The 15969-nt window shown below is 41.5% G+C and overlaps 1 protein-coding gene across 1 annotated transcript; it reads right to left on the bottom strand.

The window, feature by feature from the left end:
* Window positions 1-3099: 3099 nt before the first annotated feature.
* TTR (transthyretin) lies at window positions 3100-7090 on the bottom strand. Its single transcript, XM_082234863.1, has 4 exons — window positions 6939-7090; window positions 5524-5669; window positions 4665-4800; window positions 3100-3380 (listed from the first exon to the last, which is right to left on the bottom strand). The coding sequence occupies exons 1-4, from the start codon at window positions 7005-7007 to the stop codon at window positions 3273-3275; spliced, it is 459 nt and encodes a 152-aa protein (XP_082090989.1). The 5' UTR covers window positions 7008-7090; the 3' UTR covers window positions 3100-3272.
* Between the last annotated feature and the right edge of the window lie 8879 nt (window positions 7091-15969).

The following is a 15969-nucleotide window of genomic DNA, read 5'->3' as shown; positions in this document are numbered from 1 at the left end:
TCGCTTTACTGGCCGAGGGAGCCGGCGTACAGCTTCCGGGTCATGTGGCCAGCATGACCAAGCCGCTTCTGGCAAACCAGAGCAACACACGGAAACGCCATTTACCCTTCCCACCGGAGCAGTACCTATTTATCTACTTGCGTTTTGTTCTTTTGAACTGCTAGGTTGGCAGGAGCTGGGACCGAGCAATGGGAGCTCACCCCGTCACGGGGATTTGAACCGCCGACCTTCTGATCGGCAAGTCCTAGTCTCTATGGTTTAACCCACAACGCCACCCGAGTCCACCAACTTAGATGGCTTTAAAAGAGGATTGAACAAATGTATGGAGGAGAGGGATGTCAATGGCTACTAGTCATGACGGCTATGCTCAACACCCACAGTTGGTGGCAGCAGTGCTTCTGATTGCCAGCTGCTGGAAACTACAGGAGGGGAGAGTGCTTTTGTGCTTTTGTGCTTGAATCCCACTTGCCAGTTTCTGAAAAACATCTGGTTGGCCTCTCTGAGAGCAGGAAACTGAACTAGGTGGGCCATTGGCCTGGTTCTAGCAGACTTTTCTTGTTATGTCCTTACGTTATGACGTTGCAAGAGACACCTATCATTCTAAATAGTATGCAAAATTCAACTAGGCATTTTACACAGTTAAATATGAAGAGTTCTTGCTGAAAAAGCAAGGATGTCAGGAAGACATGATGTAAACCGGGCATTTAAAAGTGTATTTAAACTTTATCTAGATCTCTACATTGGGTGTTCTTCTTCCCCTCTCCCCCAATTTATTAGTGGACTTTTACGAAGTTAAACATGCCACATGTTTACCAGATTTAATATGGCCACATTATTTGAATGCAAATGCTTAACTTTAAAATGTTGTCAGCTTGTTGCATAACTTTTATATAGGTATATATTTATATATATATATATATTATGCCTTCATTTTTAATCTATAAAAAAAAAATCCAAGATACATTGTACATTATTTCCTGGTTGAACACACCATTCTAGAGCAAATCTTAATATGCCATGTGCCTTTAAAGTAGCATAAGACTGGAGCTGGGAGCCGTTCATATTCTTTATCCATGGCCTCTTGTAAAACCCCCAAAAAGTTGAATTTGGTCTCTGGTTTCCAGTAGTTGACAATTAAGAATTTCCAATAGTTGACAATTAAAAATGCCTATAATTGGAAAAATAATTTTTAAGATTAAAAAGATAAATTATAATTAAACAAAGTAATGATAATCATTTCACTTTGAAGTCTGCTGAGAATACTAACTTTACCCCACCCCCCTTGGTCCTTTAATATTTTGGGCTAAAATTAGAGGTAATTGATACATGGATAATAAAACATGCTTTTCCCCTTGGATCTCTAGGTCTGTTTCAGAATCTTGTTAAAGAGTTGAGCTTGTATTTTTTCATGTAAACTATGTGAATTGTTTAAAAAAATGTACTTGCAGCATATCAGAGGGAAGTGTACTTAACATTATTTTACTGTTCCAACTGTGAGATGCTCATTTAATGCACTGAAAACTAATGTTGCAAATTGTAAAGAATCATGCTATGACATTTTATTTTGCACATTAAAATGTTTGTACTTTTAAAATACATTGTCTCTTGAAATGTAGTGTGCTAAAAACTGAGGTACTGTTACTTTTAGTAATATAGCTTTTATTTTGTTTGAAATAGTTTTGATATAGCTTACACAGTGTATTCCTTCAATTTCTTTTCTTTTAAAGCACAGGTTTTAGGAGAGCTCTGCATCATTATATTCTACAAAGTTTAAATGAAAAGAGGTTTTAATCTTTTGTTATTATTATTTTTCCTTAGAGTGGATTCCCACTAAGTCATATTCAGTGTAGATCCACTGAAACATGTGTTCTCATGTGAGTCATTTTTACCTTAAGTCTCTTGATTTCTAACTTAGTCAGTGCAAGCAACAACACTTAGTGCCTGGTTTTAGAAGCATGCCCTTAATTACCCAATATACAATTCAGCTCATTGCTCATGCAATTCCTCTTTGCATTCAATGCCTAGCTATCTTCAGGTTCCTGAAGGTGCTTTTCAGGTTAGCTTTTCCTAAACTATTAGTAGTTTGAGCACTGATTTTACATGGGAACACAGTTTGAGCACTGATTTTACATGGGAACACAGTGGTTTTAGAACAGCGTAGTTTATGAACAACTTGGATATAGAATGCTGCAAACTCAGAAGTAGGTGTTTCGGTTTGTGAACTTTGCCTTGGAAGCTGAACATGTTCTGCTTCCTGTTGAGTGTGTTCCATTTGTAAATTGAGTCCCCTGCTGCTAATCAGAGGCTTCCTGTTGCGTCTGTCGGCTGTTGAGTCCCGAGCACCCACACAACATAGAGGTGATATTTGGAGCTTATGTTTTTGCTATTTTTGTGTTTTTGTTCATGTGGTTGTTTTTTTTACTATGACTTGTTCTTCATGCACATCAGTGCACATAAGGAAAAAAATAATTTTAATTTTGTCATCTACAATACCATCTTATTTATTTTATAGTACAGTACATTGATTATTGCTTTCATTTTATGGATCAGTGGTCTCGTTAGATGGTAAAATTCATGTTAAATTGCTGTTTTAGGGGTTGTTTTTAAAAGTCTGGAAGGGATGAATCCATTTTGCATTCCTTTCTATGGGAAAGCATGCCTTGGTTTTGGAACAGACTTCCAGAACGGATTAAATTTGGGAACCAAGGTACCATTGTAATGGCTTGGAGTCTACATTTTTGCTCCTTTCACAGAAGGCAAGTTGCACTCATAGTGGAAACTATTTTAAGAACACATTCCATTCTCGTGTGTGCATGTGTGCACACGTATCACTAAGAGCACTGAGTGAGATCTTCGGTACAATGTCTCCTTCCCTGCCATTTCCCTCTGCCTTAAGTGTGACTTATGTGCCAATGGCACTGCATTTCTCTAGGCTTCCTGGAGACTTGCAACATGTGAGTGAGCATAGGTGTGCCAGCAGCTTGATGTGCAATGGGTATAGACCCTATAAAAATTGAGAAAGGACTGTGGGTGCCGCATGAGCTTTGGTTAAACAAAACTGGATCTTGTTTTGTAACACAGAAAATGACACTGAAACTATTTAGAGAAGAAATATTTATTGATGCATTAAAAAAAAAAGTTTTAGCCAAGATGTTAATGCTAGATACTACTTTAGCAAACAAGCCATGGGTTATACAAATTAACTGCTGCCTCTAATATAATCCTACAAAAGTGGAATAGTAGAGAGAATGTTGTGAGAATAAAGTATGATGTCATTCCTTTGGGTCGCTGACAACAGCTGTGGTTGAATAAGAATAGGGACTAAGAAGAGCAGCAATGGTGTAATGACGATGACCAGAATCGTTAGCAGTAAAAACCACCTGCAAGAGGAAAATACTTAAGTTAGTCATACAATGCTTTTTCTGTAAAAACCTGTATTAAAAATATTAATTCATCATAAGTTGCCTACAAACTGTCCAAGTGCTCTGATTTGTCTGCTTTCCTTGGACAGGCCAATTCATTTCAATAGAAGGAATACATCTGTATACAAAAAAAGAATATAAAGATTGACTTCATCTGTTAAAATGAATGGCAATGACTTTGCAATTTGGGAATCATTATGTGCACATACTTGTGAAATAATCATTGGGTAGGGACAGCTTTGGTTAGATTTCAGTTAAGAAGTTAATGAAAATGCTGGAAGACATTCAGAGTGATACGGTAACTCCATAAGCATGCTAAATTTGGTTGCAAAATTTACATTGACTTTTTAGTGCTGAGAATCATCTTGTCATTGATCGGTGAAGATATGCTTTTTATGTGGTTAGTTAATTAAAAAACCGCTGAATGCATTGCACAAAAAACAAGTTGTTTTTATAGAAGTTTTAAGGAGTGCCCCACTTTAACCAATATACATATTGTTTGTTTCTAAAAATGCATGTGAAATTAGAGAGGCACTAAAAATATTTATGCTGTTTTACAAGAAGCACCATAGAATCTTAGAGCTGGAAGGGTCCCAAGGGTCATCTAGTCCAACCCCCTGCAGTGCAGGAATATTATGCAATGCAAAGGATGTTATGACTTGGGGGCTTTCCTAATGTTTTGCACTTTGAGAACCAGCAGAAAAATTGATTTGGCAGAATCCACTTGTTAAGTCATGATGGCCTATTTTGTCTACATTTTTCAGGCACTGAGCCCTTCCTTATGCATGTGTGAGAAAGTTAAGGTAAGCCTGTAAGCTTACAATGTCTAACCAACAGAAGTTTGTAACATTGTTTTAATTTTTTAAAAAAGTTTGTTCACTGTTTAAGGAAAGTATACTTGTAGTTCAGCTGGAGGCTCATGTATACAAATGCAAGATTTATTGGTTTTGTACAGGGTGAAGTTCTGATAGATTTAAGGGCAGATTTGGATGTGGCTTTTTTAGGGGATCGGACCCTTAAAATGCAGCCACTGCTGTAGTCTACACATACTGAAATCTTCAGCTTTCATCCTCTTATCTCCCCACTCCTGCTGCATAGTCGATAGCAGTAATTACCCAATCAATTGGTCCCATGATAATATTCGACTCTGAAAACTTACTATATTGTGGGATTTAAAAAACTGCCAGTGGTTTACATTATTGGGGGGGGGGGGACGACGACGATGATGACCCAAATACTCACATCAGCATATTCATGAAATGGAGCAACGCCAGCTGCCTTCCAGTATGTATTGGTGTCAAACTGGACCTTGTACAAGCCTTCTGTAAATTGTTCATCTGTTGTAAGCTCATGGATTTCCCCAAATTCATTTGTTTCCCTGTAATACAGGTGCATAAAAGTAAGAAGGATGGTATCTTTTTATATACATTTTTTTTTATACAAGAAGTAGGTTGGGGCTGTTATGGAGCACCAAATTTTCTCAACAAGACTTCTGTGTAGTCATGTATAAGACTGTTTTAAGTTGCAATTCAAAGTTCTCTTGGAAATTCATTCAGTTTCATTTCAGAACTAGCCATATGTCAGGGATATGTGCAGTACCGGCACCTTTTTTTACTAGAAGAAAAGCACTGCATCTCCCTCTTACCAGATGACAAGGCTCTAGGTGTTCTAGAGTGGGTGAGCAGTTTGCAGCCTTGTCTCCATATGTAGCTTCCTGTGAGGATATTGAAAAGGTTAGTTTTGATTCTTTTTAAGAGAGCAAACATCTAGTCTTCATAGCTGCAGAGACATATGGCTTTCAAATGCAGACTATAGTACTAGTCATGTTCCTAGGAAGGCGTTCTGTGGTAGGTCATGTAACAAATAAGTCCACTTTACAAATACAGGATGGGTGTGATGGTGCTCCCACAGTGATAAGGCAGAAAGTTGTTCCTGTTGCTGTGAGTAAACATATATTATCTGTATAAACCCTTGGAAATAACAGTGAGGCTTGGAACAGAAACTTGGTTGGTGGTAGTGTTGTGGATTCACACAGTTTGGAGGTGCCGTCTCAGCAAGGCTGACTTGCTCCTCAAGGCACTTTGCATGCAGGGCAACTTACCCAGTAGCAAACTCCTTCCAGGTGCCATCTTCAGCTCTTTTGGACACTTTTACCAGTAGGCTGGTAGCTGGTCTTCCTTTAACTGCATCCAGGACTTTCACCATAAGAGGACACTTTGAGTCAATGGAGCCATGGGAAACCTTGACCTGGCAGAAGAAAATGTCTATCAGAGTGTCTGTGGTCCATAGCCTATTTCATGGGCATAAGGAACACAATACAAATTCTTCAACAGCCTGTACACATCCAAGAGCTGTCAAACAAACAAACAAATACGCTTGGGCTAGGAGTTACTGCAAACATCATTTATATACACATAGACATGGGATGCAGCTTTGAGAAATGGTCTGTTAAGAGTATTTAAAAGCAAGCACAAAATAAAATGTTATGCCAGTTCAAGCTTTGCTTTTAACAAATAGATATTCCTCTTATTCCTCCCTCCACACTTTACTCTGATTTAAAGGTTCAGTGGGTCTATCATTATTAATGAATATTCAGCTAGCACAGCAATATTCTTGAAGTTGACATACATTTGAGCATTGCACTATTAATTGGATACAGTTAATAATTAAAAATTGAGAATCAAACTTTACAACTCACTGTTAATAAAAGTAAAAATGATTTTCATTTTACAGAGTAAGAAGATGAGCTGCAAATAATTGTCAGATTTGCCACTGTCACAAATTGCCTTGAGGCATTTGTTGTATATGGTAACATATTGCATGTTTTTAAATAATGACAAAAAATAATGAATAGTGTAGTAAAATAGTACAGACCTCTTGCATACACTTACCTGTGCATAAATCCCCTTGAACTCAATGGGACTTACTTCTGAGTAGACATGTATGAACAGAATTGCACCAACAGTTGCTTAAAAAGCAGTGGCCTTGTAAGATTTTATGGTAACATACATTTAGAATATGCATATATGAAGAACAAATAGAGAGCTATTATTAGTTTTTTAATGACAAACTTAACTAACAGATCTAGTTTTCTAACTATAAATGGCAGGTGCTAAAATTTTCCTGCATTGTATAGTAAGAAACCTTGGGATTTATGGGTACCTTTCCTGCGAACAACTGATATATTGAAAGGTGAAATTGTCTGCAATTCCTAAGAGACAGCCACGTATCACACTGTGGTAGGCATGTGACAATATCTTGGACTATTCTTTTAATTTCTTCAGCATGATTAAATTACCAGTTGTCAGCAGTTTGGTACATATTATTTCACAAATAGAATGTGTCTCCAGCAACCTGAAAGCCATTCTAAAGTACCTTGGTAAACGATGCAGCCATCAAAAGATATGGACAGTTCACTATGGATCAGCATATGTGGTACAAATTTGGTAATAAGCTTGCAAGAAGATTGTACTCTCCCCCACCGAGAAACTGCTGTACCACTAATGCAATACTTACCAGTGGCGTAGCTTCAGTGATGTACACCATTGCAGCCAAGCAAACGAGAAGCAGAGAGGAGGAGGCCATGGTGTTATATGTGTGTGTGCAATCAGCAAAACCCTGCCAATGGCTATAGGCCAGTGAGGTTTGAGTTTTTATACTCCATCCTTCTGCAAAACAGCCTACTTATCAAGTGCCCGTATGACTTTAAACCTGCTGATTCTGATTATTTACTTAGTAAGCAGTCCAGCTGGGCAGTACTTCCATCCATTGGCCTTTTGCAGAAATCCATGGGATTATAGTATATGGAAGGAAAGACTCCACAGGCACTGTGAGTAAGCCAATGAGTAACCCACACAAACATGAACCTTGCCTATTGGGATTAGGATGTTTGGACATATGTGTGTGTGTGTGTGTGTGTGTGTGTTGGTGTTGTGGGGGGGCAGGGAACTGTTAAGCAACTGTTGTTTGCTTACATTTTAAGGGCCACAGAATGTCCATTGCTTGTGGAAATATCCAACTTGGGAGTCAGTCTTCCTTGCATTCTTACCTGTAATGGGCCATTTGGGCACGATAGATCTTGCTTTTCTGCAGTGCGCCAAGTACTGTCATGATTCCTATCTGCCATTCTATAAAATGCTGGGGTTCTCCTTAGGGCTTGTCACTGCAAGATGTTTAACTGTTTTAGTACCTGATCATTCACATTAGGAAGCAGTCTGCATTGCAGAAGCTGACAGTTACCCCCACCAAAGCAATGATGAACTGATTGTGGCCATGTGTCTCCATTAGTGCCAATCTGTAGCACACATGGGATGAAGTCTAATATGTAGAAGATATGTGTTGCCTGTGATGCAGAATGCTGCTGAGACTTACTCAGAGAGATTCTCCTCCCATGGACAATGGAACTCTTTCTCCATGTCCTATAATTAGCAACTACTCTCTTGATCCACTGCAGTTTAACAGCATCTGCTGCTGCTGCTAGCAGGTGATAATGGTTATTTACATGTTGTGAAAAGCTCTAGCTGATGATTTTGTAGATCAAGTTGTTATTAAAGGCTCAGTATCAAGCTAGGCCTTTGTCATATTTTGAAATATATATATATATTTAAAAGTTGTTATTGTACAATAAAGAAATAATTTCTATAAGGTTACAGTAAATAAAATCCATCATACGGTTGTACATAGCCATGGTGTTTATCATTCTCAAACATAGAGAACATAGCCCATTTCTCAAATTGCTTAGGTCCTGACAGAAGAAGCATAGTTATGTCACAGGCCTTCCTTCTATAATCTCCCATGTAGAGACAGATGATTCAGTGATAATCTGTATGTATTTGTGGTTATAACATTATTTATTTGAAGTATTTTAACTCCAATCTTTAACCAAAAAGGGCCCTAAAGCAGCCTCTGAGCTTCAATAATAAGACAATCCTTACTCTCTAAAAGACACGGCACAAAAAGAAAACAGATTTGGAGGAATGAGAAAGAAAGCAAACTTGAGTACTAGATCTTAGTTACAAAGTGTTTATAATGGCCAGCTGGAACTGAAAAGGTTTCAGTAAAGGTGGAGCTAACAGGTGTTGATCTTTCAGCAGAGTTGATAGATCAATGCTGTTTCGCTCCCTCCCTCCCTCTCTCTTCTGTAGCTTGATGGCAGCCTGCTGCCAGGTGACATTGATGAAGGGAGGACCCTGATGGAGCTGGCTTATCAGCTGATGGCGGCCCTGCTTCCCTTACCCCTCTCTCTCTTGTAGTCTGATGCAATGATAGCTGAGGGATGGGAGGCCCAATAGAACTGAACTTTCAGCACAGCTGCTTGAGGCCCAGCTGCTCTTCGTCTGCTGTAGATCAGTTGCAGCTAACAAACAGCAATCCTTTCTTGCAGAAATCCTGCAGGATTCTACACAACACCCCTGTTTTCATTGGAGAAGTGTGGAAGGCCATGGAGTTATGTGACCCCCCGAGCCAAGGAGATAAGTAACTCTATAAGCTTTAGAAGATATCTGAAGGCAGCCCTGTATAGGGAAGGTTTTTTAATGTTTAATATTTTACTATGTTTTTATATGTGTTGGAAGCTGCCCAGAGTGGCTGGGGCTACCTTGTCAGATGCGTGGGGTATAAACAAAAATATTACTGTTGTTGCTAAAGAATAGAACATCCCTATTTTCATCAGAGAAATGTTGGAGGGTATGGAAGACTCTCTCTTTTCCACCTCCCGCCCCTTTTCTTTTTTCCCTTCCGTGTTGCTTAGCACATCATGTAATGTAGGGGTGGAGGACCTTTAGCTCCCACCAAGGGGTCAAATTTGGCTCACAATGCCTTTTTCAGGAAACCGTGACCGCCTGCGACATCACTCTAATGGAGGGCTGCAGTGGCAGATTGGCATGGTAGCGGGGATTGATTCAGCATTAGCTACTCATACCAGTTGCCCTGCTGGAAAATAGTGCACACAGCCAGGGCAGCAGGATTTAGTGTGCATGCCTGTTCCCCTGCTTGAAGCAGGCGTGTACAGCCAAAACCCAGTGCAGGGCTGTTTGAAAGCCCTTTTGCTGCTCTTTGAACCTCTGAAAACCAGAGCACTGGACAACACTTGCATGCTTGTGTACATATATTGCTGGACTTGGTGGGCCTTTGAGCTGACTCAGCAGGGCTCTTAAATTTTATGATATGCTATCACTGAGTATTTGCCACCAGCTTTAATGTTCGTATATGTAAGTCTTCAGTTCGACACTTTAGTCCTTTTCACTTAAAATATTCCCTTAAAAATATCAGACCCATTTTTGTTTCCTAACACTGAGTCTGTTATAAATACACATTTGGTTGGACTATATACTGACCAGATAGAGAGAAAGCTGGCTGAGCTTACATCCTGTTGAAATCTGTGGAGTAAGTTTTGCTTATGACTAGCATAAACTCCATTGATTCAATGTGGGTGAGCATATTCTGAACTGGGACTTTTACTGGGGCTTGTTTTGGGTGTGCTGATGCAAGTGGAACCAGAAACAGGATCCAAGTTGATCTTGACAGGCTGGAGAACTGGACAAAACTAGCTAAATTTTGGAGTCGACAAAATAGGATAAGAGACATTCAAAGAGTGAAGGCTATGAACAGCTAGTAGCCATGATGGCTCTACTCTGCCTCCACAGATGGAGGGAGTATGTTTCTGAACACCAGTTGTTAGAAATCACAGGAGGGGGAGTGTTCTTATGCTCAGGTGGGCTTCACATAGGTGTCTGGTTGGCCACTGTGAGTCTAGATGAGTCATTGGCCTGATCCAGCAGGTTCTTTTTATGTTCTTAAAACAGGGATACATGTAAATGTCCACACTTATGTCTGATCAGATGCACAAATATAGGATGGGTGGTACACGTAAAAGGTCTTGGAGGGTTTAGCAGAGCTTAATCTAAACATGTGTCAACAGTGTGATGTGGCAGCAAAAAAGGACAGTGTAATTCTAGGTTATATGAATAGGTGTATAGTTCCTATATCATGAGAAGCAATGGTGCTGCTCTATTCTGCTTTGGTCAGACCTCGTCCAGAATCTTGTATCCAGTTCTGGACACCACAGTTTAATAAAGCTATTGCCAAAGCAGAATGTGTACAGGGCGACAAAGGAGTCCTGGAAACACAAGCAAAGTCCCACAAGCAAAGGCTGAACAAGTTGGGTGTGTGGTTCACATGCAGAAGGGGTGATGGGAGTTGTAGTTCAGCAGCCAAAGTTTCCCCTCACCTGCTGTAAGTAGTGGATTTCCGGATTAGGTGACCTCTGAGGGTTCCTTTCAAATATATCACTCTGTAACCCAGGTTGTAGATGTGATTTCAAATCTGGAAGAGGTCAGTTGTGTTTAAGTCTCATGGAACATAGTGTGGCAATTTAGCAAATTGTGTGGGGCAAATCATATTTTCAAAGCAAACCTCCATTTGGGCTCCAATACACATATGAAGCTCCCATTTGTGTTGGCTTGGTGCATGCAGAGGAGAGCATACATGGAGTTAGTTACTTGTGCTGCTGAAGTGAACAGGGAAGCCTTTGTGGTTCAAGTGTGGAGCTTCCATGCACATAAAAGGAACCGTAACATTATGAGGTGCTAACTTTGATTCCAGTACTCATAAGTACCTAGATTGTCAAAGAAAGTGTCAGTTCATGGTCTACTTGTTGCAAAAGGTGGCTTGAATCAGTGCACCTGGAAATGTGACAAAAACAGTGGCCTGTTGGGAATCGGACGAAAGCAAAGGATTAGTTTGTATGTCGGGAGTCAAGCTTACTCATCGGGGGAAGGAGGGAGTATTTATGGAAATATTCATTATGGAAATAATCCACAAATATTCAAACACGTAGTGGATTATCTAGATTCCAAAGCATTTGAAGTCCACCCGCTGCTAGTTAAAAAATTCTAATAACAGGACCTCCCTAGAAGTAAGTTTTGTTCTTGAAATGAATTCTTTTCCTTTTCTTTTGGCTAATTCTCTTGTTTGCATCAAAGCTGTTTTGCTGTTGCTATGTACTTAAATCTCCCATCTCTCCCCCACCCCACAAGTAAGCCTATTGGCCATTTTCTCATTGCAGTTGATTTCCAAAGGTATTATTTTGTATGAATAGTTTCTAAGATGATGATAGTAAGACTCCTGTAGCAGACTGGAGAAACAGCATAAGCTACACTTGCTAAAATTCCCTCTTCTACACATCTATGAAAGATCTTGGAGACAGGTTCTTTTTTGTACCTGACATCCCCCAAAGTAAGGTTTCCATCATGTTTTGTTGCAACATAGTTATGCTTCTTATATATACTTTGTATTTTTATTTTGAGGATTTATGTTGCTCTCAAAGTAAATAAGGTATCAGACCCTCAAAGGCTGTAGTACTGTACCCACTTAGCCAAGTATGGTAGGATTGTGCTGTCAATCAACATCAGGATGCATCAGCTTCAAAGAGACTCTGGACTTATCCACTCTTTCCAGGCATGGCCCTTTGAAACATGGGATAAAAATGAATGTGGCACAAGTCACATGCATAGGTTTATTTATCAATGATTTTCTGCCCTGAGATTCAAATGTCAAATTTAGATTATGATGAAAAAAGCGAACAGGGTTTCTGCCCCATTGTTAGTTATGTACAAGAGGGAATTTCAGCTGGTGTGTGACGAGCTACATGAGAGGCAGTGGAAAAATGAAATGAAATGAATAAACAATTAAAGGTGCGGCAGCTCTGTTCTCCCTTTCACCTGGTTCCCCTGTGTGCAGCCTCATCTTATGCATATTTACTTATGTGTAAACCTAAGTTAGGAGTAAGTCCTTAATTCAAAGGGGTCTACTCACAAGGAAGCATGCACAGGATTGTAGCCTTAGTACTACTTAGTGATTGTATCATTAACAGCTGGTGCTGGTTCTTTAACAGAAGTATGCTGTGCTGGACTGCAGTCATCTTAATGCACTGCTTAAATGGATAGTGAATTTGGGCTTTGGTGTGTTGAGACTTGTACTTTGCTTGTTTGTGCTTCTTGCTAAGATCATAAACTGCTTAGTCAATGGATCTGTCTCAGGCCCTGTTCTGGTGCTTAAAACCACTACAAATAGCAATGTGGAAATGGCTGCCTTATTTGCTAGCACTTCAGAGTTCTGCAGTTTATCTTGATGCGTCTTTAGACCTTGTGTAAATAATGCTGTTCAGCTGAAAAATACTGAGCCACATTAAAAGCCATGGACACAATTTGCTGTGTGTGCAAGAGAATGTTCTGATAGATTACACTCGGCTGTATGATAATGTCTTGGTCTCAGTGTTCATTCTCATAAAGCATAGCTGAGAACAAGCTATATCATGTTGTATGCATAACCTGTACAAGTGGTCAAAATAATGTGTATGTGTGTGTACTCATACCCAAACTGTAAGGTAAAGGTAAAGGGACCCCTGACCATTAGGTCCAGTCGTGGTAGACTCTGGGATTGTGGCGCTCATCTCGCTTTATTGGCCAAGGGAGCTGGCGTACAGCTTCCGGGTCATGTGGCCAGCATGACTAAGCCACTTCTGGCAAACCAGAGCAGCACACGGAAATGCCATTTACCTTCCTGCCGGAGTGGTACCTATTTATCTACTTGCACTTTGATGTGCTTTCAAACTGCTAGGTTGGCAGGAGCAGGGACCGAGCAATGGGAGCTCACCCCGTCGCGGGGATTCAAACCGCCGACCTTCTGATCGGCAAGTCCTAGGCTCTGTGGTTTAACCCACAGCGCCACCTGCGTCCCGAACCCAAACTGTAAGCAAACCCAAATCAATTCAGACTGGTGACTATGTGTTAACACACATACTGTACACACATCTGTCTGGTGAATGGTTGAACTCATCATAACTGCCCATCCATAGCCCAAATTGCCCTTCATACTATAGAGATAGTAGCAGTTTGTTCAACCTATATTATGGAATATTCATGCTTTTTTAAGGAATTCCTGCATGCCTTTTTGCTGCCCTCTGTCACTTGTTAGTGGTTGGGATATTTGTAACAGCACGCCGAAATGGAGTGGCTTGGATGTACAAACAAATAAAGTGAATGCATGCACATTTAACCAGTGAGAATGTATATACAGTGGTGCCTCGCAAGACGAAATTAATTCATTCCGCAAGTTTTTTCTTCTTGCGAGTTTTTCGTCTTGCGATGCACGGTTTCCCATAGGAATGCATTGAAAATCAATTAATGCGTTCCTATGGAAACCGCCTTCAGACCAGGTCCGGGGACAGTCTGTCCCCTGACCTCTTCTGAAGGCTGGGGGGGGGACAAGGGCTTTTCTTCCCACCCCCAGCATTTTAAAAAACCCTGGGACAGCGGAGGACTTCTCCGCTGTCCGGGGCGATCTTAAAATGCTGGCGGGCGGCATTTTAAAATCGCCCGGGACAGCGGAGGACTTCTCCGCTGTCCGGGGCGATGTAAAAGCCCCTGGGAAGGCAGGCAGGGGGGAGCAAAGACTTCTTCTGAAGGCGGGCGGGGGGCGAAAGTCTTTGCTCCCCCCTGCCTGCCTTCCTGGACGGACCTCTTCTGAAGGCGGGCGGGGGGTGAAAGTCTTTCCCCCTCTGCCTGCCTTCAAAAGCCGTCCGGGAAGGCAGGCAGGGGGGAGCAAAGACTTTAGCCCCCCGCCCGCCTTCAGAAGAGGTCCAGGACCTCTTCTGAAGGCGGGCGGGGGGCGAAAGTCTTCCCCCCCCCGCCTGCCTTCAAAAGCCGTCCGGGAAGGCAGGCAGGGGGGAGCAAAGACTTTCGCCCCCCGCCCGCCTTCAGAAGAGGTCCTGGACCTCTTCTGAAGGCGGACGGGGGGGGGGGCGAAAGTCTTCCCCCCCGCCTGCCTTCAAAAGCCGTCCGGGACAGCGGAGAAAGGCACTGCCTTTCTCCGCTCTCCCGGGAAGGCAGGCAGGGGGGAGCAAAGACTTTCGCCCCCTCTTCTGAAGGCCGGAGGGGGGGAAAGGCTTGGCTCCCCACCACCACCATTTAAAAGAGGTCCCTGGAGATTTTCCTATGGGCTTTCGTCTTGCGAAGCAAGCCCATAGGGAAATTCGTCTTGCGAAGCGCCTCCAAAACAGAAAACCCTTTTGTCTTGCAGGTTTTCCGTCTTGCGAGGCATTCGTCTTGCGGGGCACCACTGTACAAGTAAACAGACGTGTATACAGAAGGATTCTTCACATGCTGTGTTCCCATATTATGCAGGGGGCACGGCAGGACAGAGTGAAATCATAGCAGGAAGGCCCACTTCTGCCCCTACTTGCATTCACATAATGTGAAAGATACAAGATGCATGTAAACTGTAGACATGTAGGCTTTTGGATGTGCAAAAGGGGATTCTATCTATTAAAGGCTCCCTGATCCCTTGTGTACATTGCCTACTTGCATATACTTTTATTGTACGTAAGCTGTTTCACAGGATATGCCACACATGTGCAGGGGCAGGAACAACAAGAAGGACCCCTCTCCCCATTTGTAATGTGATATGTGAAAAAGTCTGAAGAGTACACATGTTCCGTGTAATATCTGAACAGTGTACCTTCAGTAGTTACACCCGTGATAGCTATTTGGATTCATCTTAATGTGGTCTTCTGGTAAGTCAGAAGTCTTTTTCTAAAATTAATTTAAGAATGCCAGTCACTCACTAATCACCCTGTTGATCTCCTTAAACCCTTCTCTCAAATATTTCTCTGCTCTACATTGCTCTAAAGCTATTGGTCTTTATTGCATACCACTGGCAATTTGAGCAAGATATAGTGGCAGTTTCTGGACTCAGTGGCCCAAATGAGGATAGAATTCCTGGGGGAAACTTCACCTGTTGAATTTCTGCATGTTATGGTGTTGAAGTCTCATGAGCTCCGCCCCAAAAGCTTTTCCAGGGAAAGTGGCAGGGCAAACAGAAAACCACTCAGACATGTGCTTTCTATTCATGGGACAAGCAAAGTGTGGCTGGGCCCTGGGAGGGTGGCTGGGGGGAGAGAAAGACAGATACTAACTTTTCTGAGGTGTGACACTTAAGTCCCTTAACTGAAGGACTGTCACTCATAATTTGATTAGTAGTATGTCAAGCTGTTCCTTTCAGGTATTCCTCATTAAGACAGATGTGTACATTTGGCAATACGCATGTTGCTGTTGTGGAGCTGTGATTTACGAGTAGCAAAGCTAATGAGGAAAAGTATTCACGAACATGAATATAGAGGCAGGAAACATCTGAGAAATGTGTTTCCCCTCAAATACCAATTAAAGATCTTGACTTTTCACAAGCTTTTCTAAAAAGCTTGGTCGTAGCTTTTTGAATTGGTCCTAAAGCTCATAAAGCCTTTTCCCTTTACCCAGAAGTAAACTTCCAAACTGAGCCAGAAAGCTAAGAAATGATCAAATCCATTCTAGATCACCAAGTAGCCCAGAGATAGCCATTGGCTGGACAACAACTCCCATCATCCCCAGCCATTGACTATAATACCAGGGGCTGATGGGAGCTGTAGTCCAACAACGCCTGGAGAACACCATTTTGTCTACTCATGTGTAGCCATTAAAAAGAGGGAAGGAGCAGCAAATATGAGACTGTA

Source organism: Podarcis vaucheri (assembly GCF_965113315.1).
Source record: "Podarcis vaucheri genome assembly, chromosome: 8".
Taxonomy (NCBI): domain Eukaryota; kingdom Metazoa; phylum Chordata; class Lepidosauria; order Squamata; family Lacertidae; genus Podarcis; species Podarcis vaucheri.
Note: the sequence above shows the minus strand (reverse complement) of the source record. Positions and strands in the feature narration are given on the sequence as shown.